The following is a 24,315-nucleotide window of genomic DNA, read 5'->3' on the forward strand; positions in this document are numbered from 1 at the left end:
CACCTCTCACTCATCTCCCTATGGCTTCTTCAGACTGTGCGGTGTCACGGCCGTGGCATGCTGTTAGGGACCAGCTGACACCGAACAGTCTGAAGAAGCCATAGGGAAATGAGTGAGAGGTGGAGGTTCAGATATGCACTGCGCATGTCCATGGATCCCAGGCCCCCAGTGGGATTAAATCAGAAGACACTGCGAGGCGGGCTCTCTGCCAGCGCGGCCGCACAGGCGCAGCCATCCAGACACCAAATGATGCCAGAAGACGGGCAGCGCTAAGTGTGCCTGGCCACGGGATAACATAACAGCGCAGGCTCCTGGACGGAATAAAACAACGCTGAGGAGCCGGTGCGCGGCGCCGGGGGGGTAGGAATGACGGCTGGGCTGCGTCACATTACGAAGGAAAGTCCCACCTCCGGGACGGTTTTACGGTATCAGTGGACACATTTTATAAGTGTTAAGTTCTGCGTGTGCAAGGAGCTAAACAAAAATAGCTACCTTTTCCTTGGGCAGCATTACTGCTGCACAAGGTGGCTCTTTCAGTAACAAACGCCTTGGGGGGGGGGGGACAGATTCCCTTACATTTCAGTTGTTGTGTCAGCGTGGCGGTCGCATGACACATTGCCGGCTACACAGCTGGGGATCAGCTGACGTTACTGAAACCCAATAACACTGGGTCGTATGTTTTGACTGTGCAGACGGCACGTCTGAGCCTCAACTGGCGGTGTTGGAGCCCAGGAATTTAAGTTCAGGTGGTAGAAAGATGAACACAACAGGAGACCTGGATAACGTATACAGTGACCTAATTATTCAATCAGGAGGAGGAGTGGCAAATTCCGGCGAGATCCAGGCCTTGTTCATTTTCAGGAAAGTAAGCCGGTCAACGTTATCGGAGGATAGTCGCATGCGACGGTCAGTTAGTACACCACCTGCAGCACTAAAGACACGTTCCGATAATACACTGGCCGCAGGGCAAGACAGCACCTCCAATGCATACTGGCTTAGCTCTGGCCATGTATCCAGCTTTGAGACCCAAAACTTGAAAGGGGAAGAGCCGTCTGGGAGTACAGCAAGAGGGCAAGACATGTAGTCTGTCACCATCTGACGGAACCGTTGCCTCCTGCTGACTGGAGCCGTCTGTGATGGTGTAGACTTTTGTGGCGGGCACAGAAAACTGTGCCACAGTTCGGCCATACTGGTCTTGCCTTGGGCAGAGGCACTGCTTCTGCTCCCTCTTTGTGCAGAGCCTCCACCACGGCCTGGACGCACTGAGCTGCTTTGGAATGCACTAGCAGCACTTCTCTCAGTTGGAATGGAGAAGATGATGGAATTGACCAGTGTGTCTTGGTACTCCCGCATTTTTCGCTCCCGGTTCAACGGTGTGATGAGGCTTTCTACGTTGTCCCGGTAGCGAGGATCGAGGAGGGTGAACACCCAATAATCAGACATGTTGAGAATGTGGGCGATTCGGCGGTCGTTTCTCAGGCACTGCAGCATGTAATCCACCATGTGCTGCAGACTGCCAACTGCCCAAGAAACGCTGTCCCCTGCTGGAGGCGTGATCTCTGCCCGCTCGTCATCACCCCACCCTCGCTGTACACACTGAGTACTGGACAATTGTGTAACTCCCTCCTCTGGACGGATGTCTTCCTCCTCCATTGACTCCTCCTCATCCTCCTCACAAACGGTCCCCTGCCTACGCGTTTGTGAGGAACCACGTGGCGCTGACTGTCCAGAAGATGATGGAAATGGTGAATCCTCATCCTCCACCTCTTCCACAACATCATCCCTTAGCGCTTGCAGTGATTTTTCAAGCAGGCAGATAAGGGGGACAGTCATGCTGACTAGTGCATCATCTGCACTCGCCATCCGCGTGGAATAATCAAAGGGACGCAAAACCTGGCAGACGTCATTCATAGTGGCCCACTCTGTGGTTGTGAAGTCTGTACGGCGCTGACTGCGACTTTTTTGCGCCTGAAGCAGCTGGTACTCCATTACAGCTTGCTGCTGCTCACACAACCGCTCCAACATATGTAACGTGGAATTCCACCTGGTAGGTAGGTCACATATGATGCGATGTTCCGGCAGGCGGTGTCGGCGCTGCAGAGCCGCAATGCGCGCTTTTGCCGTGCTGGAACGCCGCAAGTGAGCACACTCTAGACGGACCTTGTGCAGCAGTGCATCAAGATCCGGATAGTCCCTCAAAAAGCTCTGCACGACCAAATTGAGCACATGTGCCAGACATGGGATGTGAGTGAGGTTGCCGAGGCCCAGAGCTGCCACCAGATTTCGGCCATTATCACACACTACCATGCCTGGCTGGAGATTCGCTGGCACAAACCACACATCGCTCTCCTGCTTGATGGCATTCCAGAGCTCCTGCGCTGTGTGGCTACGATTCCCCAAGAAAATTAATTTCAAGACGGCCTGTTGACGTTTGGCCACGGCTGTGCTCATGTCGGTCGTAACAGGTACACGTTCATCACGGGTCCATGTGGAGGTGGACTGTGACGGCTCCTGCAGCGATGATTCTGAGGAACTGGTGTAAGAGGAGGAGTCAATGCGTACAGAATGGATTCCTGCAATCCTTGGAGTGGGCAGGACACGTCCTGCGCCACTCGCACGGTCTGTACCCGGCTCAACGACATTAACCCAATGGGCAGTGAGGGAAAGGTATCGCCCCTGTCCATGTTGACTGGTCCACGCATCGGTGGTGAGGTGGACCTTGCTACTGACGGCGTTCAGTAGCGCGTGTTTTATGTGTCCCTCCACATGCTTCTGCAGGGCAGGGACGGCTTGCCTGCTGAAGTAAAAGCGGCTGGGCACATTGTACTGTGGGACTGCCAATGACATCAAGTCACGGAAGCTGTCAGTCTCCACCAGCCTGAATGACAGCATTTCCAGTGACAGAAGTTTGGCAATGCCTGCAGTCAGAGCCTGTGCTCGTGGGTGGTTTGACGAGAAAGGCCGCCTTTTCTCCCATGCCTGTACTACCGATGGCTGTAGACTGGGCTGGGAGTGTGTGGATGACTGGGAAAGTGGCGCTGCGGGTGGAATTACAGCGGGTCTCTGGACAACAGGGGCAGAGGTTCTTCCACGGCGATCCTGGGAGGACGCCGAACCAGCTGCGTGTGAGGTAGAGGAAGAGGCAACACGAGCTGAAGAGGTGGTAGCTGCCGCTGTTGGTTGGCCTACCTCTTCAGTGTGTTTTTCTAACTCCGCCGGGTGCCTGTTGCGCACATGTTTCCACATGTTGGAGGTATTGAGGTTGCTGACATTTTTCCCTCTTTTGACTTTTTGATGACACACGTTGCATCTGACATAGCAAATGTCATCTGCAACTGTGTCAAAAAAGGACCAGGCACTGCAAGTCTTGGGAGCGCCCTTTTTGGCTTTTGGAAGAGACATGCTCCTAACGGGTGCCAAAGCGGAGGCTGCAGGATCCGCAGTCTTCCCCCTCCCTCTCCCTCTTTGGGCCGTACGGGGAATCTCTTCCTCAGAGCTGCTCCCACCACCTTCCTGTCCCTCACGCCAAGATGGGTCGAGGACCTCATCATCTACACTACCCTCTGCCCCCAACTGCTCCTCCTGGGTAGTCTCAGCAGCAGAGCACGCACCAGTAAGTGGCACCTGAGTGTCATCATCAGCTGATGCGGCCTGCGATGTGGTGACCGGAGCCACTGGCCCACCCGCCTCTTCAGAGGAAGACAGAAAAAGCTGTTGGGCATCACTGCACCCTGCCTCTTCTTCCATTTCTCCAATGCTGCTTGGCTGGCCCCCTGTTTCCAAGCCAAGAGATTCAGAGAACAGAAGTAGAGACGGCTCCTGTCCTGGGCTCTCTGTCTGCCTGGGCAATTTGGCAGGTGGTGAAGAGACAGATGGCTGCTCTCCAGTGCTCTGTGTCTGAGAGGATGTGGCACTAATGGAAGTTGATGCATTAGCTGCCATCCATCCGACAACAGCTTCAATTTGTTCTTCACGCAGCAGCGGTGTACGGCGCTCGGACACAAAGCTTCGCATGAACGACTGTTGCCTGGTGAAAGTGGGTGCTGATGAGTCACCGGTGCCCGCAGCAGGCACAGAATCCCCACGTCCCCTCCCTGCTCCGCGACGGCTCCCACGCCCCCGTGCCTTACTCACTGCCTTCTTCATCTTGGTTGACTGATAAAGATAAGCAGAAAAGTACTAACGGATTTGTGTGCTTATTCCTGAGCAACTCCTCCTAACAGGTATAAGAAGCACTAATTATCTAAAGTGTGGACTAGACTTTAATATGAGCTAATGTGGCCTACAGAAATGTAAAGTGGTGTAACTGGTGTGTTTGGTGAACTTTATTATTTATTTATTTTTTGGGGGCTGAACTGACAACAGATAGAGCTGCAGTCACACGGAGACCGTGCAGACAGACGTAAACGGCGCTACAAGGCCCAAAAACCCTCCTCTACTTTATCCTATGTAGTGTTTTTCCACAAATTAGCTGGAGACGGGTGGAAAGACACTAATAGGATTTTTTTGAATAAATTAGCAGCAGACTACACTATTTGGAAAAAAAAGAAAATTGATTTGGCGGTATGACGCAGTGAAAAACCCTGAGCTGGAGACAACCAGGCTATAGCTGCTCACAGATTACAGGGCGAGCTGCAGTCACACGGAGACCGTGCAGACAGCCGTAAACGGCGCTGCAAGGCCCAAAAACCCTCCTCTACTTTATCCTATGTAGTGTTTTTCCACAAATTAGCTGGAGACGGGTGGAAAGACACTAATAGGATTTTTTTAAATTAATTAGCAGCAGACTACACTACTTTGAAAAAAAAGAAAATTGATTTGGCAGTATGACGCAGTGAAAAACCCTGAGCTGGAGACAACCAGGCTATAGCTGCTCACAGATTACAGGGCGAGCTGCAGTCACACGGAGACCGTGCAGACAGCCGTAAACGGCGCTGCAAGGCCCAAAAACCCTCCTCTACTTTATCCTATGTAGTGTTTTTCCACAAATTAGCTGGAGACGGGTGGAAAGACACTAATAGGATTTTTTTAAATTAATTAGCAGCAGACTACACTACTTTGAAAAAAAAGAAAATTGATTTGGCGGTATGACGCAGTGAAAAACCCTGAGCTGGAGACAACCAGGCTACAGCTGCTCACAGATTACAGGGCGAGCTGCAGTCACACGGAGACCGTGCAGACAGCCGTAAACGGCGCTGCAAGGCCCAAAAACCCTCCTCTACTTTATCCTATGTAGTGTTTTTCCACAAATTAGCTGGAGACGGGTGGAAAGACACTAATAGGATTTTTTTGAATTAATTAGCAGCAGACTACACTACTTTGAAAAAAAAGAAAATTGATTTGGCGGTATGACGCAGTGAAAAACCCTGAGCTGGAGACAACCAGGCTACAGCTGCTCACAGATTACAGGGCGAGCTGCAGTCACACGGAGACCGTGCAGACAGCCGTAAACGGCGCTGCAAGGCCCAAAAACCCTCCTCTACTTTATCCTATGTAGTGTTTTTCCACAAATTAGCTGGAGACGGGTGGAAAGACACTAATAGGATTTTTTTGAATAAATTAGCAGCAGACTACACTACTTGGGAAAAAAAAAAAAAAAAGGAACAGTATGAGGCAATGAACCACCCTCCCTGAACTGAATACAACCAACTATGGATGGCCTATGTGGCTGCACTCAGACTGGAGACTGGGCTGCACTCACACACACACACACACAGACCCTGCAGATCGCTGTGAAAACAGCGCTACAAGGCAAAAGCAAGGTGAATAGTAGGTGAACACAGCGGTTGCTAAATTAGCCTTTGGAAAGCACAAAGAAGCAAATCGCTATCTCTAAACTGTCCCTCAGTCAGCAAACAGCGTCCTGTCACTAACTGAATTCACAGCAGAGTGATCGCAAAATGGCGCCAGCGACTTTTAAACTGCATCATGACATCATTACACCAGCCAATCACAGCCTTGCCAGTAGTTTCATGCCCTCCATGCTAAACAGGATGTGCCCACACTTGGAATCAATCTCATTGGCTGAATTTCTGCTTTTTGAATCTTAGAACTTCCGATTCCGGTATCCGATACGCGGCAAGTATCGGAATCCCGGTATCGGAATTCCGATACCGCAAGTATCGGCCGATACCCGATACTTGCGGTATCGGAATGCTCAACACTAGTGGGGAATCTTTTTTCTGCCAAGGGCAGATTTTTGGATATTTATACCATCCTTGGGGGGCCGTACAAGTTTCCCGCTAACTCCGCTTACAATGTATGTCCTGACACTGGCACTGGTCTCAGGAGACTTACTCTACCATTCAGTAGTGAACACTGCTTGTGCTCACAGAGAAAGAAGAATTGAATGGGCCGGTGACAGGCAAAACACTGCTGCTGGCCCAAGCACTGTGGTTCCTGGGATTCTGCCCGGAGCCAGGATAAATGGTCACAGAGGGCCGTAAATGGCCACAGGTCTGAGGATCCCCACCCCTGGTGTAGCTGGATCAAGTTGCTTGAAACAAATCATCAAACAAGGAATTGAAGCTCGAGGTGATTTGCATATTTCCGGTACATTTTGGGAATAGTGAATCTTTACAAAGGTTCAGCAACAATTCATTTTCTTCAACATGGAGAAGGAGATCACCCATATGGTGCTGCAATATGTGCTATATATTTAGACTTGCCAGAGGAAAAGACAAACTTTACGTGCCAGAAATGCAAGCTTGTGACTCTGTTAGAGGAAAAGGTGCAAAGTCTTCAGGAGAGAATATCTACACTGAAGCACATCACAGAAGATGAGTATTTACTTGACAGAGCAGAAGAATCTCTTCAGAATGTTGCAAGGGAAGAACTTTTCAGTGTTCCTGCAGAAGTTAACGACAGTAGAAATAACTACTCAGAATGTTCAAAGAGAAGCACCTTTCAATGTGCCTGCAGAAGAAGAGAATAGAAGTATGTGAACCAAAGAAGTAGGAACATGAGGAGGCGGTCAGCACTCATACCGCTGAAGAACCGCTACCAGCTTCTCATGCAACTATGAAGATGTAAATGAAAAAAGTGCTTTGCTCACAAAGAACACATGAGTAAGAAATCAGAAGCCTCTTGAAGGGAGAAAAAGAAGCACTGAACTGAAGAAAAGGAGAGTGGTGATCGTGGGGGATTCCCTACTGAGAGGAACAGAAGCTATTATCTATCAACCGGACATCACCTTGCAAGAAGTGTGCTATCTTCCAGGTGCCCAAGTCAAAGATGTATCTGGTAGGGTATCAAAACTCTTCAGTGCTACAGACGACTACGTATGCCCACTTTTACATGTATGAACAAAAAACACAGTAAAAAAGTACCTGGAAACTATAAGCAGAGAATTTGAAGACCTGGGCTGAAAAGTGAAGGAATTAGGAATACAGATCATCTTCTCATCCATCCTCCTAGTAGATGGACATGGAACAGGATTCTACAGGTGAACAACTGGCTATGTCGATGGTGCCATCAGCAAAGTCTGGGGTTTCTGGGCCATGGAGTGAATTACCTGTATGATGGACTCTTTGCTAGAGATGGGTTGAATCTTATGAAAGCAGGAAAATGCATATTTGATAGGTGCCTTGCTACACTCATCAGGAGAGCTTTAAACTACAGCAATATAAGATGGGAATTATACGGCCCGGTAAAAATATGCAACTAATGAATTCTTCTGAGAATCCTGCTATTAGAAGTGGAAGTAAAGAACAAAGACAACAAATTCTGGATGAAAATAGAAGAGCAAGGGAAACCGACTACAAATGAAAATGTGTCTATACAAATCCACAGAGCATGGGAAACAAGCAAGGAGAATTGGAGATGACACAGAAAGAGATATGATGTCAAAGGCATCACTGATACTTAGTGGGATGATACACATGATTGGAATACAAACCTTGAACGCTACCACTAAATTTTAAGAAACAGGATTAACAAGAAGGGAGGAGGTATTGCATTGTATTTATGAAAACGTATATCTCCACAGAGATCCAAGCTTCAGAGAATGGTAACTCTGTAACTACTGTTTTGGATAAGAATACAAGTAGAGAAGAACAGAAAATAAATGTTTACCATGGGCCACCTGGACAGACTAAAGATATGGATGAATTCTTTTTTACATCAGATATCTTTGTTCTCAAAAAAGTACAACATAGAGACCATGGAAAATGTTAACTATCCAGGTTGAACTTCAGAAAGGCAGATTTTAATGGACTCAAAAAGAGGGTAGGAAAAGTCAAATGGCTGAATGTTCTAAAGGATAGAAATATCCAAGTAGGATAGGAGATTTTGCTAAATGAAATTCTCACGGCACAATTGGTAACAATTCCAAAAATAAATAAGAATTGGAAGCATTGAAAGAGACCAGGGTGGATGAAAACTGAGAAATTAAACCTATGGGATATTTCCACATTCAAACTAAATTGTGGGATAAGTTTTGGTGGAATTTTTACCCATTTCCATGTGTGAAAATGTAAAATCTGGGGCTTAAACAACCTTTTGTAGATAAAAATGTACGGGAATTACTTTTTCTTCACTGCCTAATGGTATAAAATTCTGTAACAGACCTGTGGTGTCAATATGATCACTGCACCCCTAGATGAATTCATTGAGAGGTTTAGTTTGTAAAATTGGGGTCACTTATGTGGAGTTCTGGTGTTCTAGCACCTCAGGGGCTCTCGCAGTGGGTCATGGCACCTGCAAATCATAACTGTAAAAGCTCCTTCCCTTCTGAGCTTTGCACTGTGCTTGACAAGTATTTCCTCATTGCATGTAGGGTATTGCCATACTCAGGAGAAATTACACAACAAACTGAGGCTCATTTTTTCCTAATAGCCCTGAGAAAAATTAAAAACTTGGGGCTAAAACATAATTTTGGTGGTAAAAATGTAATTTATTCTTTCTTCACTGTGAGGCCCATGTGGTTTCAATATGATCACGGCACCCCTAGATTAATTCACTGGGGGTTTAATTTGTAAAATGAGGTCACTTATGGGAGGTTTATGCTGTACTGGCATCTCAGGGGCTCTACCAATGTGACATGGCCCTCTCAAACCAATGCAGCAAAATTTGAACTCCAATATTACGTTTCTTCCTTTCTGAGCTTTGCACTGTGCCTCAAAAGTAGTTTTCGACCACATATGGGGTATCGGTGCTCAAGGGAAATTTCACAACACATTTTGAGTTCAATTTTCTCCTCCTATCCTCATAAAAATGAACAAAAAATTGGGTTTAAACAACATTTTTGTGGAAAGAATAAATGTTTTCATTTTTACAGTTCAATGTTGTAAAATTTTGTGAAGCACTTGTGGGTTCTAGGTGCTCACCACACATTGAAATAAACTCCTTGAACGGTCTAGTTTCCAAAATGGGGTCAACTTTGAGGGGTTTCTACTGTTTAGGTACATAAAGATGGATTTCATCAACCAAGGTATCATTGTAAGGCCGGGGTCACACTTGCGTGTGTAATGTGAGAAACTCGTGCGAGTCTCTTTCGCATCAATACCCGTGCCTGCTGCCGGCACTTGGGACCCGGGGGGGGGGCTGCATGTATTCTATGCAGCTGAACACTCCGGTCCCGAGTGCCGGGTACTGATGCGAAAGACTCGCGTGAGCTTCTCGCATTACACTCGCAAGTGTGACACCTACCTAATCAGTATAACTACGTTGACCTGACACTTTCTGTAGGTTACTGTGCACAATCCTGTTGACAGGTTCCCTTTAATGGATACAGCTGATATGTTATCTTAGCTTTGATTTGCAGTCATTCTCTTTGGTCAAGCTGTTTTTGCTCCTTATATCCCTCATATAACAGCCAGAGCAGGGAGGAGGGCACACATAGGTCATCAAATTCTGTGCTGATACAGCCAGTTCAGTGTTATTTTCCAGTTTTTCATTTTACTAATGTGATGCCAGTCATTTTATTTATTGTTCATTTTTTGCCCTTCAGACAAAATAAAGTTGATTTATAAGTAATAAAAATATAAATAAAACAAGGTATTTGGCAAAATATTTGTATTAATGTATTTTTTTTTTTTTTACTAAGAACAGCTCTTTTTTCCGCAGTTCACCCCTCTAAGAGAGAAGAATTCTGTCAGTAGGAATATGTTTCTGTGGTATGTAGAGCTCCTTAATTGCCTTACCATTGCTTAAAAAAGGTACACAGGTTGCATGTGCATCTTAAGAAAAAAGAATTAATATTTAGCATCTGTACAAATACATTAAATGAGATATTTAATAAGTTCAATAAAAGCACATGACTTCATCCACCAGCACTGGAAAATTAGTATAAGGGGATCACAGTAGCCCCCATCGCGGTACCACATGGGGTAGAAATGACATCAGATAGGAATCAGTTCCTTTTTTTAATGAATTATAGAAGTCTGATGAGAAATAGGTTGTGTCTATGTGTATAAGACACAAAGTTGGACCGGAATAGGTTTGGCAGTGTTTGTTGATTTTCCACAGAGTTTATGTTATCTACACAAATTCACAAAGCAAGTGAAAGCTGCTTACTTGAAGATATTTTTCTCAATGTAGTCTGTGACTCTTCCCACTTCTTCTTGGTTTAGAGGAGTCACTGCAAGCACGCAGCTCCACAGACAGAGCGCAGTCAGAATTGCACGTCCCATCCTTACCTGTAACAATATAAAGGGTCATCTGTAAAGGGCCAGAAAAGATTTATGATTAACATATACAAACACACCGGAAGAGACTCTCAGTAAGTCTAGCAGTACTAGCTCAGGAATATTTGGGGGATTTTCTTACCTATAGGTTTCCTCATGACACTACACTTATTGCCTATATTATGTAAACTCATTGACTTCCAATGAAATTGGAGAAGTGTTGTGAAATTGGATTCTGGGCTCCCCCGGTGGCCACTTGTGGAATTGTACTTGTGTGCATCATCCCCTCTGTTCACCTGCTCCTATCAGGATGTGGGAGTCGCTATATAACCTTGCTCCTCTGTCAGTTTCATGCCGGTCAACAATGTAATCAGAAGCCTTTCTGTGCATGTTCCTGCTACTAGACAACTCCCAGCTAAGTTGGACTTTTGTCCTTGTGTTTTTGCATTTTGTTCCTGTTCACAGCTGCTGTTTCGTTACTGTGTCTGGAAAGCTCTTGTGAGCGGAAATTGCCACTCTGGTGTTATGAGTTAATGCTAGAGTCTTAAAGTAATTTCTGGATGGAGTTTTGATAGGGTTTTCTGCTGACCATGAAAGTGCCCTTTCTGTCTTCTTGCTATCTAGTAAGCGGACCTCGATTTTTGCTAAACCTATTTTCATACTACGTTTGTCATTTCATCTAAAATCACCGCCAATATATGTGGGGGCCTCTGTCTGCCTTTTGGGAAAATTTCTCTAGAGGTGAGCCAGGACTGTCTTTTCCTCTGCTAGGATTAGGTAGTTCTCCGGCTGGCGCTGGGCATCTAGGGATAAAAAAACGTAGGCATGCTACCCGGCCACTTCTAGTTGTGCTGCAGGTTTAGTTCATGGTCAGTATAGTTTCCATCTTCCAAGAGCTAGTTCTCATATATGCTGGGCTATGTTCTCTCGCCATTGAGAATCATGACAGTTTGACCGGACCAAAAAAAAGGGTTAAATTACTGGCTGAGAAAGGAGAGAAAAAAGAAGTCTGCTACAATTTTTTTTTTTTTTCCCTCTAGTTCTGAGTGTGCTCTTAATTGAATCACTTGCTAGTCTGCCTATACTGCAGCCTTCCTCTCTTTCTCTCCTTCTTATCCTTGAATGGCTCTGTGTTCACCTGTTTCAAATGGATCTTCAGAGTGTAGCTACAGGTTTGAATAATCTCGCCACAAAGGTACAAAATTTGCAAGATTTTGTTGTTCATGCACCTATGTCTGAGCCTAGAATTCCTTTGCCTGAATTCTTCTCGGGGAATAGATCTCACTTTCAAAATTTTAAAAATAATTGCAAATTGTTTTTGTCCCTGAAGTCTCGCTCTGCCGGAGACCCTGCACAGCAGGTCAGGATTGTAATTTCCTTGCTCCGGGGCGACCCTCAAGACTGGGCTTTTGCATTGGCACCAGGGGATCCTGCGTTGCTCAATGTGGATGCGTTTTTTCTGGCCTTGGGGTTGCTTTATGAGGAACCTCATTTAGAGCTTCAGGCGGAAAAGGCCTTGATGTCCTTGTCTCAGGGGCAAGATGAAGCTGAAATATACTGCCAAAAATTCCGCAAATGGTCTGTGCTTACTCAGTGGAATGAGTGCGCCCTGGCGGCGATTTTCAGAGAAGGTCTCTCTGATGCCATTAAGGATGTTATGGTGGGGTTCCCTGTGCCTGCGAGTCTGAATGAGTCCATGACGATGGCTATTCAGATCGATAGGCGTCTGCGGGAGCGCAAACCTGTGCACCATTTGGCGGTGTCTACTGAGAAAACGCCAGAAAATATGCAATGTGATAGAATTCTGTCCAGAAGCGAGCGGCAGAATTTTAGACGAAAAAATGGGTTGTGCTTCTATTGTGGTGATTCAACTCATGTTATATCAGCATGCTTTAAGCGTACTAAGAAGCCTGACAAGTCTGTTTCAATTAGCACTTTACAGTCTAAGTTTATTCTATCTGTGACCCTGATTTGTTCTTTGTCATCTATTACCGCGGACGCCTATGTCGACTCTGGCGCTGCTTTGAGTCTTATGGATTGGTCCTTTGCCAAACGCTGTGGGTATGATTTGGAGCCATGGGAGGCTCCGATACCTCTGAAAGGGATTGACTCCACCCCATTGGATAGTAATAAACCACAATACTGGACACAAGTGACTATGCGTGTTAATCCGGATCACCAGGAGGTTATTCGCTTTCTGGTGCTGTATAATCTACATGATGTTTTGGTGCTGGGATTGCCATGGCTGCAATCTCATAACCCAGTCCTCGACTGGAGAGCTATGTCTGTGTTAAGCTGGGGATGTAAAGGAACTCATGGGGACGTACCTTTGGTTTCCATTTCATCATCTATTCCCTCTGAGATTCCTGAATTCTTGTCTGACTTTCGTGACGTTTTTGAAGAACCCAAGGTTGGTTCACTACCTCCGCACCGGGGGTGCGATTGTGCCATAGACTTGATCCCGGGTAGTAAATACCCTAAGGGTCGTTTATTTAATCTGTCTGTGCCTGAACACGCGGCTATGCGAGAATATATAAAGGAGTCCTTGGAAAAGGGACATATTCGTCCTTCGTCATCTCCCTTAGGAGCCGGTTTTTTCTTTGTGTCTAAGAAAGACGGCTCTTTGAGGCCGTGTATTGATTATCGACTTTTGAATAAAATCACGGTTAAATATCAATATCCGTTACCACTGCTTACTGATTTGTTTGCTCGTATAAAGGGGGCCAAGTGGTTCTCTAAGATTGATCTCCGTGGGGCGTATAATTTGGTGCGAATCAAGCAGGGGGATGAGTGGAAAACCGCATTTAATACGCCCGAGGGCCATTTTGAGTATTTGGTGATGCCTTTTGGTCTTTCAAATGCCCCTTCAGTCTTCCAGTCCTTTATGCATGACATTTTCCGCGATTATTTGGACAAATTTATGATTGTGTATCTGGATGATATTCTGATTTTTTCGGATGACTGGGACTCTCATGTCCAGCAGGTCAGGAGGGTTTTTCAGGTTTTGCGGTCTAATTCCTTGTGTGTGAAGGGTTCTAAGTGTGTTTTTGGGGTTCAAAAGATTTCCTTCTTGGGATACATTTTTTCCCCCTCTTCCATCGAGATGGATCCTGTCAAGGTTCAGGCTATTGGTGATTGGACGCAACCCTCTTCTCTTAAGAGTCTTCAGAAATTTTTGGGCTTTGCTAACTTTTATCGTCGATTTATTGCTGGTTTTTCTGATGTTGTAAAACCATTGACTGATTTGACTAAGAAGGGTGCTGATGTTGCTGATTGGTCCCCTGATGCTGTGGAGGCCTTTCGGGAGCTCAAGCGCCGCTTTTCTTCCGCCCCAGTGTTGCGTCAGCCTGATGTTGCTCTTCCTTTTCAGGTTGAGGTCGACGCTTCTGAAATCGGAGCTGGGGCGGTGTTGTCGCAGAGAAGTTCCGACTGCTCCGTGATGAGACCTTGTGCTTTTTTTTCCCGTAAATTTTCGCCCGCCGAGCGGAATTATGATATTGGGAATCGGGAGCTTTTGGCCATGAAGTGGGCTTTTGAGGAGTGGCGTCACTGGCTTGAGGGGGCCAGACATCAGGTGGTGGTATTGACTGACCACAAAAATTTAATTTACCTTGAGTCTGCCAGGCGCCTGAATCCTAGACAGGCGCGCTGGTCGTTGTTTTTCTCTCGGTTTAATTTTGTGGTGTCTTACCTACCGGGTTCTAAGAATGTTAAGGCGGATGCCCTTTCTAGGAGTTTTGAGCCTGACTCCCCTGGTAATTCTGAGCCCACAGGTATCCTTAAAGATGGAGTGATATTGTCTGCCGTTTCTCCAGACCTGCGGCGGGCCTTGCAGGAGTTTCAGGCGGATAGACCTGATCGTTGCCCACCTGGTAGACTGTTTGTTCCTGATGATTGGACCAGTAGAGTCATCTCTGAGGTTCATTCTTCTGCGTTGGCAGGTCATCCTGGAATCTTTGGTACCAGGGATTTGGTGGCAAGGTCCTTCTGGTGGCCTTCCCTGTCACGAGATGTGCGAGGCTTTGTGCAGTCTTGTGACGTTTGTGCTCGGGCCAAGCCTTGTTGTTCTCGGGCTAGTGGATTGTTGTTACCCTTGCCTATCCCGAAGAGGCCTTGGACGCACATCTCGATGGATTTTATTTCGGATCTGCCTGTTTCTCATAAGATGTCTGTCATCTGGGTGGTGTGTGACCGTTTCTCTAAGATGGTCCATCTGGTTCCCTTGCCTAAGTTGCCTTCTTCTTCCGAGTTGGTTCCTCTGTTTTTTCAAAATGTTGTTCGTTTGCATGGTATTCCGGAGAATATCGTTTCTGACAGAGGGACCCAATTCGTGTCTAGATTTTGGCGGGCATTCTGTGCTAGGATGGGCATAGATTTGTCTTTTTCGTCTGCTTTCCATCCTCAGACTAATGGCCAGACCGAGCGGACTAATCAGACCTTGGAGACATATTTGAGGTGTTTTGTGTCTGCGGATCAGGATGATTGGGTTGCTTTTTTGCCTTTGGCGGAGTTCGCCCTCAATAATCGGGCCAGCTCTGCCACCTTGGTGTCCCCGTTTTTCTGTAATTCGGGGTTTCATCCTCGATTTTCCTCCGGTCAAGTGGAATCTTCGGATTGTCCTGGAGTGGATGCTGTGGTGGAGAGGTTGCATCAGATTTGGGGGCAGGTGGTGGACAATTTGAAGTTGTCCCAGGAGAAGACTCAGCTTTTTGCCAACCGCCGTCGTCGTGTTGGTCCTCGGCTTTGTGTTGGGGACTTGGTGTGGTTGTCTTCTCGTTTTGTCCCTATGAGGGTTTCTTCTCCTAAGTTTAAGCCTCGGTTCATCGGCCCGTACAAGATATTGGAGATTCTTAACCCTGTGTCCTTCCGTTTGGACCTCCCTGCATCCTTTTCGATTCATAATGTTTTTCATCGGTCATTGTTGCGCAGGTATGAGGTACCGGCTGTGCCTTCCGTTGAGCCTCCTGCTCCGGTGTTGGTTGAGGGTGAGTTGGAGTACGTTGTGGAAAAGATCTTGGACTCTCGTGTTTCCAGACGGAAACTCCAGTATCTGGTCAAATGGAAGGGATACGGTCAGGAGGATAATTCTTGGGTCACTGCCTCTGATGTTCATGCCTCCGATCTTGTCCGTGCCTTTCATAGGGCTCATCCTGATCGCCCTGGTGGTTCTGGTGAGGGTTCGGTGCCCCCTCCTTGAGGGGGGGGTACTGTTGTGAAATTGGATTCTGGGCTCCCCCGGTGGCCACTTGTGGAATTGTACTTGTGTGCATCATCCCCTCTGTTCACCTGCTCCTATCAGGATGTGGGAGTCGCTATATAACCTTGCTCCTCTGTCAGTTTCATGCCGGTCAACAATGTAATCAGAAGCCTTTCTGTGCATGTTCCTGCTACTAGACAACTCCCAGCTAAGTTGGACTTTTGTCCTTGTGTTTTTGCATTTTGTTCCTGTTCACAGCTGCTGTTTCGTTACTGTGTCTGGAAAGCTCTTGTGAGCGGAAATTGCCACTCTGGTGTTATGAGTTAATGCTAGAGTCTTAAAGTAATTTCTGGATGGAGTTTTGATAGGGTTTTCTGCTGACCATGAAAGTGCCCTTTCTGTCTTCTTGCTATCTAGTAAGCGGACCTCGATTTTTGCTAAACCTATTTTCATACTACGTTTGTCATTTCATCTAAAATCACCGCCAATATATGTGGGGGCCTCTGTCTGCCTTTTGGGAAAATTTCTCTAGAGGTGAGCCAGGACTGTCTTTTCCTCTGCTAGGATTAGGTAGTTCTCCGGCTGGCGCTGGGCATCTAGGGATAAAAAAACGTAGGCATGCTACCCGGCCACTTCTAGTTGTGCGGCAGGTTTAGTTCATGGTCAGTATAGTTTCCATCTTCCAAGAGCTAGTTCTCATATATGCTGGGCTATGTTCTCTCGCCATTGAGAATCATGACAGAGAAGGGAAGGAAATCACCGTGCAGCCAATGTAAGAGAATGGAATCATGATAGATCACAGTCATACAGGATCATGAACCAATAGTAGATGTACATATAGTATAGATGGGTAAGGAATATGGTCATTTATAGGAACCTGCAAGCAAGATATAACATCAAATCGTGAAGATTTTAACAATAAATTGGATTCACAGCTAATTTATTCTCCGCACATTTAATGTTTCCTATTAGGCTCTTGGGTCTGTCTAGACCTCATAACACAATAAACAGTATGAAAAAAAGAAAATCTAATATTCACCTCACTATTCAAAATTCCCAGTATCCCCACTGCCTCCAACGATCGCAGGTCTTGCGTATAGTCCTATGGACCTCTAATTTCCACAGTCACATGCCGGTGTCTTCACTCTGGAGCAGAACTTCTGGCCATAACCATGCCTCGGAGGTCACAGCGTTTTGTGATGTTATGATCAACCGTAACATCAGAGGCCTGGTGTCTTCGCACTAGTACAAGACTTACAGCCCTAACGGCCCTAATTAGATCTTACAGGCCTTTTCACAGCTGGAAGTCCTGCTCTAGAGAGAAGATTCTAGAGTAAAAATGTCTGCCATTGAATACGGGAAGAAATGACCTGAGGACTGGATGTCGGGCAATGGTTGCAGCTAGCAAAATGTCGGGGCCCAGCACAGCACATAGGGGACAATAGTGGAGGAAGAGCAGGACTTACAGGGGGTCTTCTCCAAGCACTGTTACATTCCCAACAGCATCTCTCCACAGAGTATAGGGTGGGGGAGGAGAACTCATTGCACAGGACAGCACTGCAGCCACGGGGTCATGTCAGTCCTCTCCGAAGAGGCAGTGTGTTTCAGGTGTGCATTAAAATTTTTACAATTCTGAACCTGGGCACTTTATAAGGTTATAACTTTGGAACACTTCAATGGATTTCACTGATTCTGAGAATGTTTTTACGTGACATATTGTTCTTCATGTTAGTGGTAAAATTTCCTTGCTATAACTTGCATTTATTTATGAAAAAAAACGGAAATTTGGCAAAGATTTGGAAAAGTTTTCAATTTTCAAACTTTTAATTTTTATGCCCTTAAATCAGAGAGTTATGCCACACAAAATAGTTAATAAATAACATTTCCCACATGTCTACTTTACATCTACTTTACACAATTTTCAAAACATATATTTGTTTTCTTAGGAAGTTATAAGGGTTAAAAGTTGACCAGCGATTTCTCATTTTTCCAACAAAATTTACAACACCATTTTTTTAGGGATCACCTCACATTTGAAGTGAGTTTAGGTGGTCAATATAACAGAAAATACCTAAAAGTGACACCATTCTAAAAACTGCACCCCTCAAGGTGCTAAAAACCACATTCAAGAAGTTTATTAACCCTTCAGGTGCTTCACGAGAACTAAAGCAACGTGGAAGGAAAAAATGAACATTTAACTTTTTTCTCAAAAAATTTACTTTGGACCCAAACTTTTTTATTTTCACAAGGGTATCAGGAAAAAATGGACCATGAAATTTATTGTGCAATTTCTACTGAGTACGCCGATACCCCATATGTGGGAGAAAGTCACTGTTTGGGTGCATGGCAGGGCTCAGAAGGGAGGGAGCACCGCTTGACCTTTTGAATGCAAAATTGGCTGGAATCAATGGTGGGAAATAAAAGCTACTGAGCCCCATAGAGATACTGATAACAGAGGTCTACAATGCTGTCCTGGATGGAGCAGAGATGTGCATGCTCGGCCTCTGCTCTCCATTATCTAAAGAGCTACTGAGCCCCCTAGAGATTCTGATAACAGGGGTCTGCAGTCTCGTCCTGAATGGAGCAGAGTTGTGCATGCTCGGTCTCTGCTCTCCATTATCTAAAGAGCTACTGAGCCCCCTAGAGATTCTGATAACAGGGGTCTGCAGTCTCGTCCTGAATGGAGCAGAGTTGTGCATGCTCGGCCTCTGCTCTCCATTATCTAAAGAGCTACTGAGCCCCCTAGAGATTCTGATAACAGGGGTCTGCAGTCTCGTCCTGAATGGAGCAGAGATGTGCATGCTCGGCCTCTGCTCTCCATTATCTAAAGAGCTACTGAGCCCCCTAGAGATTCTGATAACAGGGGTCTGCAGTCTCGTCCTGAATGGAGCAGAGTTGTGCATGCTTGACCTCTGCTCTCTCCATTATCTATAAAGCTACTGAGCCCCCCAGAGATTCTGAGAACAGGGGTCTGCAGTCTTGTACTGAATGGAGCAGAGTTGTGCATGCTCGGCCTCTGCTCTCCATTATCATGTAAGGAGGTTGCTTTCCCTGCTCCTTAGCTGGAACCACTTAGTCAGACAGCTGGGTTGTCAGGGGGAAGACGTTCTGCCCTGGACAGAAGGGACCATGTGACGACTGGGAGCAGAGAGAGTAAGAGAGGGGGTGTGGTCAGAAAAGAGCAGGAGAGCAGTGCGCGCCAGACAGAGGGGACTGCGTGCCAGAGAGAGAGCAGGCTGCAGCGCCACGCTCCCCATGACAGAGTGCTCCCCGTGAGGGCACTAAGGCTGGAGTGAGAGTGGGGACTTGGAAGCCTCCGTAATCAGAGACGACGTATCCCCTTACAGTGACCTGAGCGCGCAGCCCCGGTGACCGCACTGACAAGCCAGGACCCCTGAGTGTGACTAAGGAAACTGCTCAGTGTGTGCGTATTCTTGCTGCAGAGAGACTCAGCCTGGTGTACAGAGACTCGCAGCAGAGTGGCTGTGTGACTTCCTGCTTGCAGCATCACTGGGAGAAAAGTCTTAACCCCGGAGTTTCCAGTTCTCAGGAAACAGAGAAGAGACTTCGATCCCCTGGTCCCCGCAGTATTAGTACAGAGACTGTGATTCTTGGTCAGAGACTTAACAGTGCGGAGCCCCTGATTCCTGGCTGTGCTGTAAAAGCTAAAGACTGCATCTTGTGAGTACATGAAAGCGGACTCTGCTGGTGACTGTACTCACGCTGGAATCAGGACCCTCCAGTCAGGACCTCCCTGGACTGATAAGTTACAAGAACACTCGTTATCCCTTTTGTTTTCACTTAACTGTTTAACTGTTTACTGTTTGATTTACCTCTATTAACCCCCTGTTTACTCCCTGCGAGGAGAATCTTACTCCTGTTAATAAATTCCCCTCAACAGTTGGTCTGTCTGTTCCGTGGTGACATACTCAGTACCTGCATACTATTACAATCTAAAGAGCTACTGAGCCCCCTAGAGATTCTGATAACAGGGGTCTGCAGTCTCGTCCTGAATGGAGCAGAGTTGTGCATGCTCGGCCTCTGCTCTCTCCATTATCTATAAAGCTACTGAGCCCCCCAGAGATTCTGAGGACAGGGGTCTGCAGTCTCATCCTGAATGGAGCAGTTGTGCATGCTCGGCCTCTGCTCTCCATTATCTAAAGAGCTACTGAGCCCCCTAGAGATTCTGATAACAGGGGTCTGCAGTCTTGTCCTGAATGGAGCAGAGATGTGCATGCTCGGCCTCTGCTCTCTCCATTATCTATAAAGCTACTGAGCCCCCCAGAGATTCTGAGGACAGGGGTCTGCAGTCTCATCCTGAATGGAGCAGTTGTGCATGCTCGGCCTCTGCTCTCCATTATCTAAAGAGCTACTGAGCCCCCTAGAGATTCTGATAACAGGGGTCTGCAGTCTCGTCCTGAATGGAGCAGAGATGTGCATGCTCGGCCTCTGCTCTCTCCATTATCTATAGAGCTACTGAGCCCCCTAGAGATTCTGAGAACAGGGGTCTGCAGTCTCGTCCTGAATGGAGCAGAGATGTGCATGCTCGGCCTCTGCTCTCTCCATTATCTATAGAGCTACTGAGCCCCCCAGAGATTCTGAGAACAGGGGTCTGCAGTCTCGTCCTGAATGGAGCAGAGATGTGCATGCTCGGCCTCTGCTCTCTCCATTATCTATAGAGCTACTGAGCCCCCCAGAGATTCTGAGGACAGGGGTCTGCTGTCTTGTCCTGAATGGAGCAGAGATGTGCATGCTCGGCCTCTGCTCTCTCCATTATCTATAGAGCTACTGAGCCCCCCAGAGATTCTGAGGACAGGGGTCTGCAGTCTCGTCCTGAATGGAGCAGAGATGTGCATGCTTGGCCTCTGCTCTCTCCATTATCTATAGAGCTACTGAGCCCCCCAGAGATTCTGAGGACAGGGGTCTGCAGTCTCGTCCTGAATGGAGCAGAGATGTGCATGCTTGGCCTCTGCTCTCTCCATTATCTATAGAGCTACTGAGCCCCCTAGAGATTCTGATAACAGGGGTCTGCAGTCTCGTCCTGAATGGAGCAGAGATGTGCATGCTCGGCCTCTGCTCTCTCCATTATCTATAGAGCTACTGAGCCCCCTAGAGATTCTGATAACAGGGGTCTGCAGTCTCGTCCTGAATGGAGCAGAGATGTGCATGCTCGGCCTCTGATCTCTCCATTATCTATAGAGCTACTGAGCCCCCTAGAGATTCTGATAACAGGGGTCTGCAGTCTCGTCCTGAATGGAGCAGAGATGTGCATGCTTGGCCTCTGCTCTCTCCATTATCTATAGAGCTACTGAGCCCCCTAGAGATTCTGATAACAGGGGTCTGCAGTCTCGTCCTGAATGGAGCAGAGATGTGCATGCTCGGCCTCTGCTCTCTCCATTATCTATAGAGCTACTGAGCCCCCCAGAGATTCTGAGAACAGGGGTCTGCAGTCTTGTCCTGAATGGAGCAGAGATGTGCATGCTCGGCCTCTGCTCTCTCCATTATCTATAGAGCTACTGAGCCCCCTAGAGATTCTGAGAACAGGGGTCTGCAGTCTCGTCCTGAATGGAGCAGAGATGTGCATGCTCGGCCTCTGCTCTCTCCATTATCTATAGAGCTACTGAGCCCCCCAGAGATTCTGAGAACAGGGGTCTGCAGTCTCGTCCTGAATGGAGCAGAGATGTGCATGCTCGGCCTCTGCTCTCTCCATTATCTATAGAGCTACTGAGCCCCCCAGAGATTCTGAGGACAGGGGTCTGCTGTCTTGTCCTGAATGGAGCAGAGATGTGCATGCTCGGCCTCTGCTCTCTCCATTATCTATAGAGCTACTGAGCCCCCCAGAGATTCTGAGGACAGGGGTCTGCAGTCTCGTCCTGAATGGAGCAGAGATGTGCATGCTTGGCCTCTGCTCTCTCCATTATCTATAGAGCTACTGAGCCCCCTAGAGATTCTGATAACAGGGGTCTGCAGTCTCGTCCTGAATGGAGCAGAGATGTGCATGCTTGGCCTCTGCTCTCTCCATTATCTATAGAGCTACTGAGCCCCCTAGAGATTCTGATAACAGGGGTCTGCAGTCTCGTCCTGAATGGAGCAGAGATGTGCATGCTCGGCATCTGCTCTCTCCATTATCTATAGAGCTACTGAGCCCCCCAGAGATTCTGAGGACAGGGGTCTGCAGTCTTGTCCTGAATGGAGCATAGTTGTGCATGCTCGGCCTCTGCTCTCTCCATTATCTATAGAGCTACTGAGCCCCCAGAGATTCTGAGAACAGGGGTCTGCAGTCTTGTCCTGAATGGAGCAGAGATGTGCATGCTCGGCATCTGCTCTCTCCATTATCTATAGAGCTACTGAGCCCCCCAGAGATTCTGAGGACAGGGGTCTGCAGTCTTGTCCTGAATGGAGCATAGTTGTGCATGCTCGGCCTCTGCTCTCTCCATTATCTATAGAGCTACTGAGCCCCCAGAGATTCTGAGAACAGGGGTCTGCAGTCTTGTCCTGAATGGAGCAGAGTTGTGCATGCTCGGCCTCTGCTCTCTCCATTATCTATAGAGCTACTGAGCCCCCCAGAGATTCTGAGGACAGGGGTCTGCAGTCTTGTCCTGAATGGAGCAGAGCTGTGCATGCTCGGCCTCTGCTCTCTCCATTATCTATAAAGCTACTGAGCCCCCCAGAGATTCTGAGGACAGGGGTCTGCAGTCTTGTCCTGAATGGAGCAGAGTTGTGCATGCTCGGCCTCTGCTCTCTACATTATCTAGAGCTGCCCAGCGCTGCGCTCAGCTGTTTTCATCAGTTACATAGACAAAGAGTAGAGCAGAAGTCACAGATGAGCGCTCCAATCCATTCATGGCTGAGCTGAAGGGTCCTGTTCTCAGGATTGCTGGGGGTCCCAGTGGTCAGTCTCCCAACAATCAGTGAGTTATCCTTTATCATCGGAATTGGGAATAACTTGATTTTTTGGGGAATAACCTTTATGAGATACCATATGGTACAGATACCAGACATATAATGTAATATGATATATACATGGTTGGACTCATCAGAACTGAATCCTAACGGAGATATATATCTCCATCTCAGTAAAAAAACCTCCAGAAACATAAATATATATATTATTAGAGATTTGGGGGCCCAAATAGAACGTGTGCTATGGTGCCTGGTGAACTCTATGCACGCCCCTGCTTGTATGGTGGTAGTAAAGAGGGAAATCTGGCCTGTTCCTCAGAACTTGAGGCTCTGGGCTGCCATGGCCAGATTTCCCTCATCATACGCAGCGTACCAGGCAGTAAGGGGGGCCCAGACACATTTCTTGTATGGGACCCCAAGTTGTCAGTGTCTGACACCAGCCTCTGAATCCTAGGTTATGATGGATGTATGTGCACACGTCAGGATTTCTTGCAGAAATATTCCTGACAAAAACCGGACATTTCTACCAGAAAAAAGCATGTGGTTTTTTTGCGTTTTTTCATGCGTTTTTGACGCTTTTTTTGTGCATTTTTTGTGCGTTTTTTGTGCGTTTTTTTCCAAATGCATAGAATTGCGGGAAAGACGCAGAAAGTCCGCAAAATTAATGAACATGCTGCTTTTTTTTTACCGCGATGCGTTTTTTTTCGCGGAAAAAAATGCACCATGTGCACAAAACATGCAGAATGCATTCTAAATGATGGGATGCATAATGTATGCGTTTTTAATGAGTTTTTATAGCATTTTTATAGCGAAAAAACGCGAAAAAAACGCGAAAAAACCTGAACGTGTGCACATAGCCTTAATGTTGCAAATTTGGAACTATTGTCTAGAAATATAAAAGAAGTCATTGTATTTTTTTCATTATATACCTCTCTAATCGTTGGAATTGTTAATTGTGTTTTATTGAACTTTGACACTGAGTCATCTGACCTGGTGGAGCTCATTTTTTTTTTTTTAACCTAGCAAAACTATTTATACCTGTATATTCTGTGTGGTATTTCCTGATGGAGGGGGCATGAGACCCCTGAAAACGCATTGAATAAAACCACTGTGAATCAACTACACTCTCCTGAAATTCATCTCAGCGGCAGCGCAGAATTTTATCTACAAATCTCCCTTTGAAGATATGATGGATTTTTAGCAGAGAAGATTTCCCTATAGCATCTACAGAGAAAAAGATCAGAACTATACTGCACCTGAGAAGGGGTGAAGAAGAAGCAGCGATGTGGACCGTGACCCAAGAGCTGGAGCTCTCCGCTCAGTATCTATGTGACACAGGATTTAGAGTTTCTCAAAGTCGCCCACAGGTCCGTGCACGTTTCCTGTGTCACAAGGATTAAAATAACATACTGCAATGCACTTCCCTATTTGAGCAAAGTCTTAGAGAGAACTCCAATGAACAAGCCAATGGAGTTCACCAGACGCCATTTACATCTGTCACGTAACGCCAGTAAAAAGCCAAGCAGTACCCACACCCAGGGCACTCTCCCTTCAGATAGGCATCCCCGAAATATCATCTTGAGGCTGTGG

General features: G+C 46.8%; 1 protein-coding gene across 1 annotated transcript in view; it reads right to left on the reverse strand.

Annotated features, from left to right (window-relative positions):
• Positions 1-24,110, reverse strand: part of LOC143810241 (uncharacterized) — a 61,892-nt gene extending 37,782 nt beyond the window's left edge. Inside the window, exons 1-2 of the mRNA XM_077293108.1 lie at positions 23,982-24,110; positions 10,516-10,637 (exon numbers count right to left, since the gene is read on the reverse strand). Of these exons, the coding sequence (XP_077149223.1) occupies positions 10,516-10,631 (116 nt within the window). The 5' untranslated portion in view covers positions 10,632-10,637; positions 23,982-24,110. The remainder of the gene's footprint in view (positions 1-10,515; positions 10,638-23,981) is intronic.
• Between the last annotated feature and the right edge of the window lie 205 nt (positions 24,111-24,315).

This window comes from Ranitomeya variabilis, chromosome 2, assembly GCF_051348905.1.
Source record: "Ranitomeya variabilis isolate aRanVar5 chromosome 2, aRanVar5.hap1, whole genome shotgun sequence".
Taxonomy (NCBI): Eukaryota; Metazoa; Chordata; class Amphibia; order Anura; family Dendrobatidae; genus Ranitomeya; species Ranitomeya variabilis.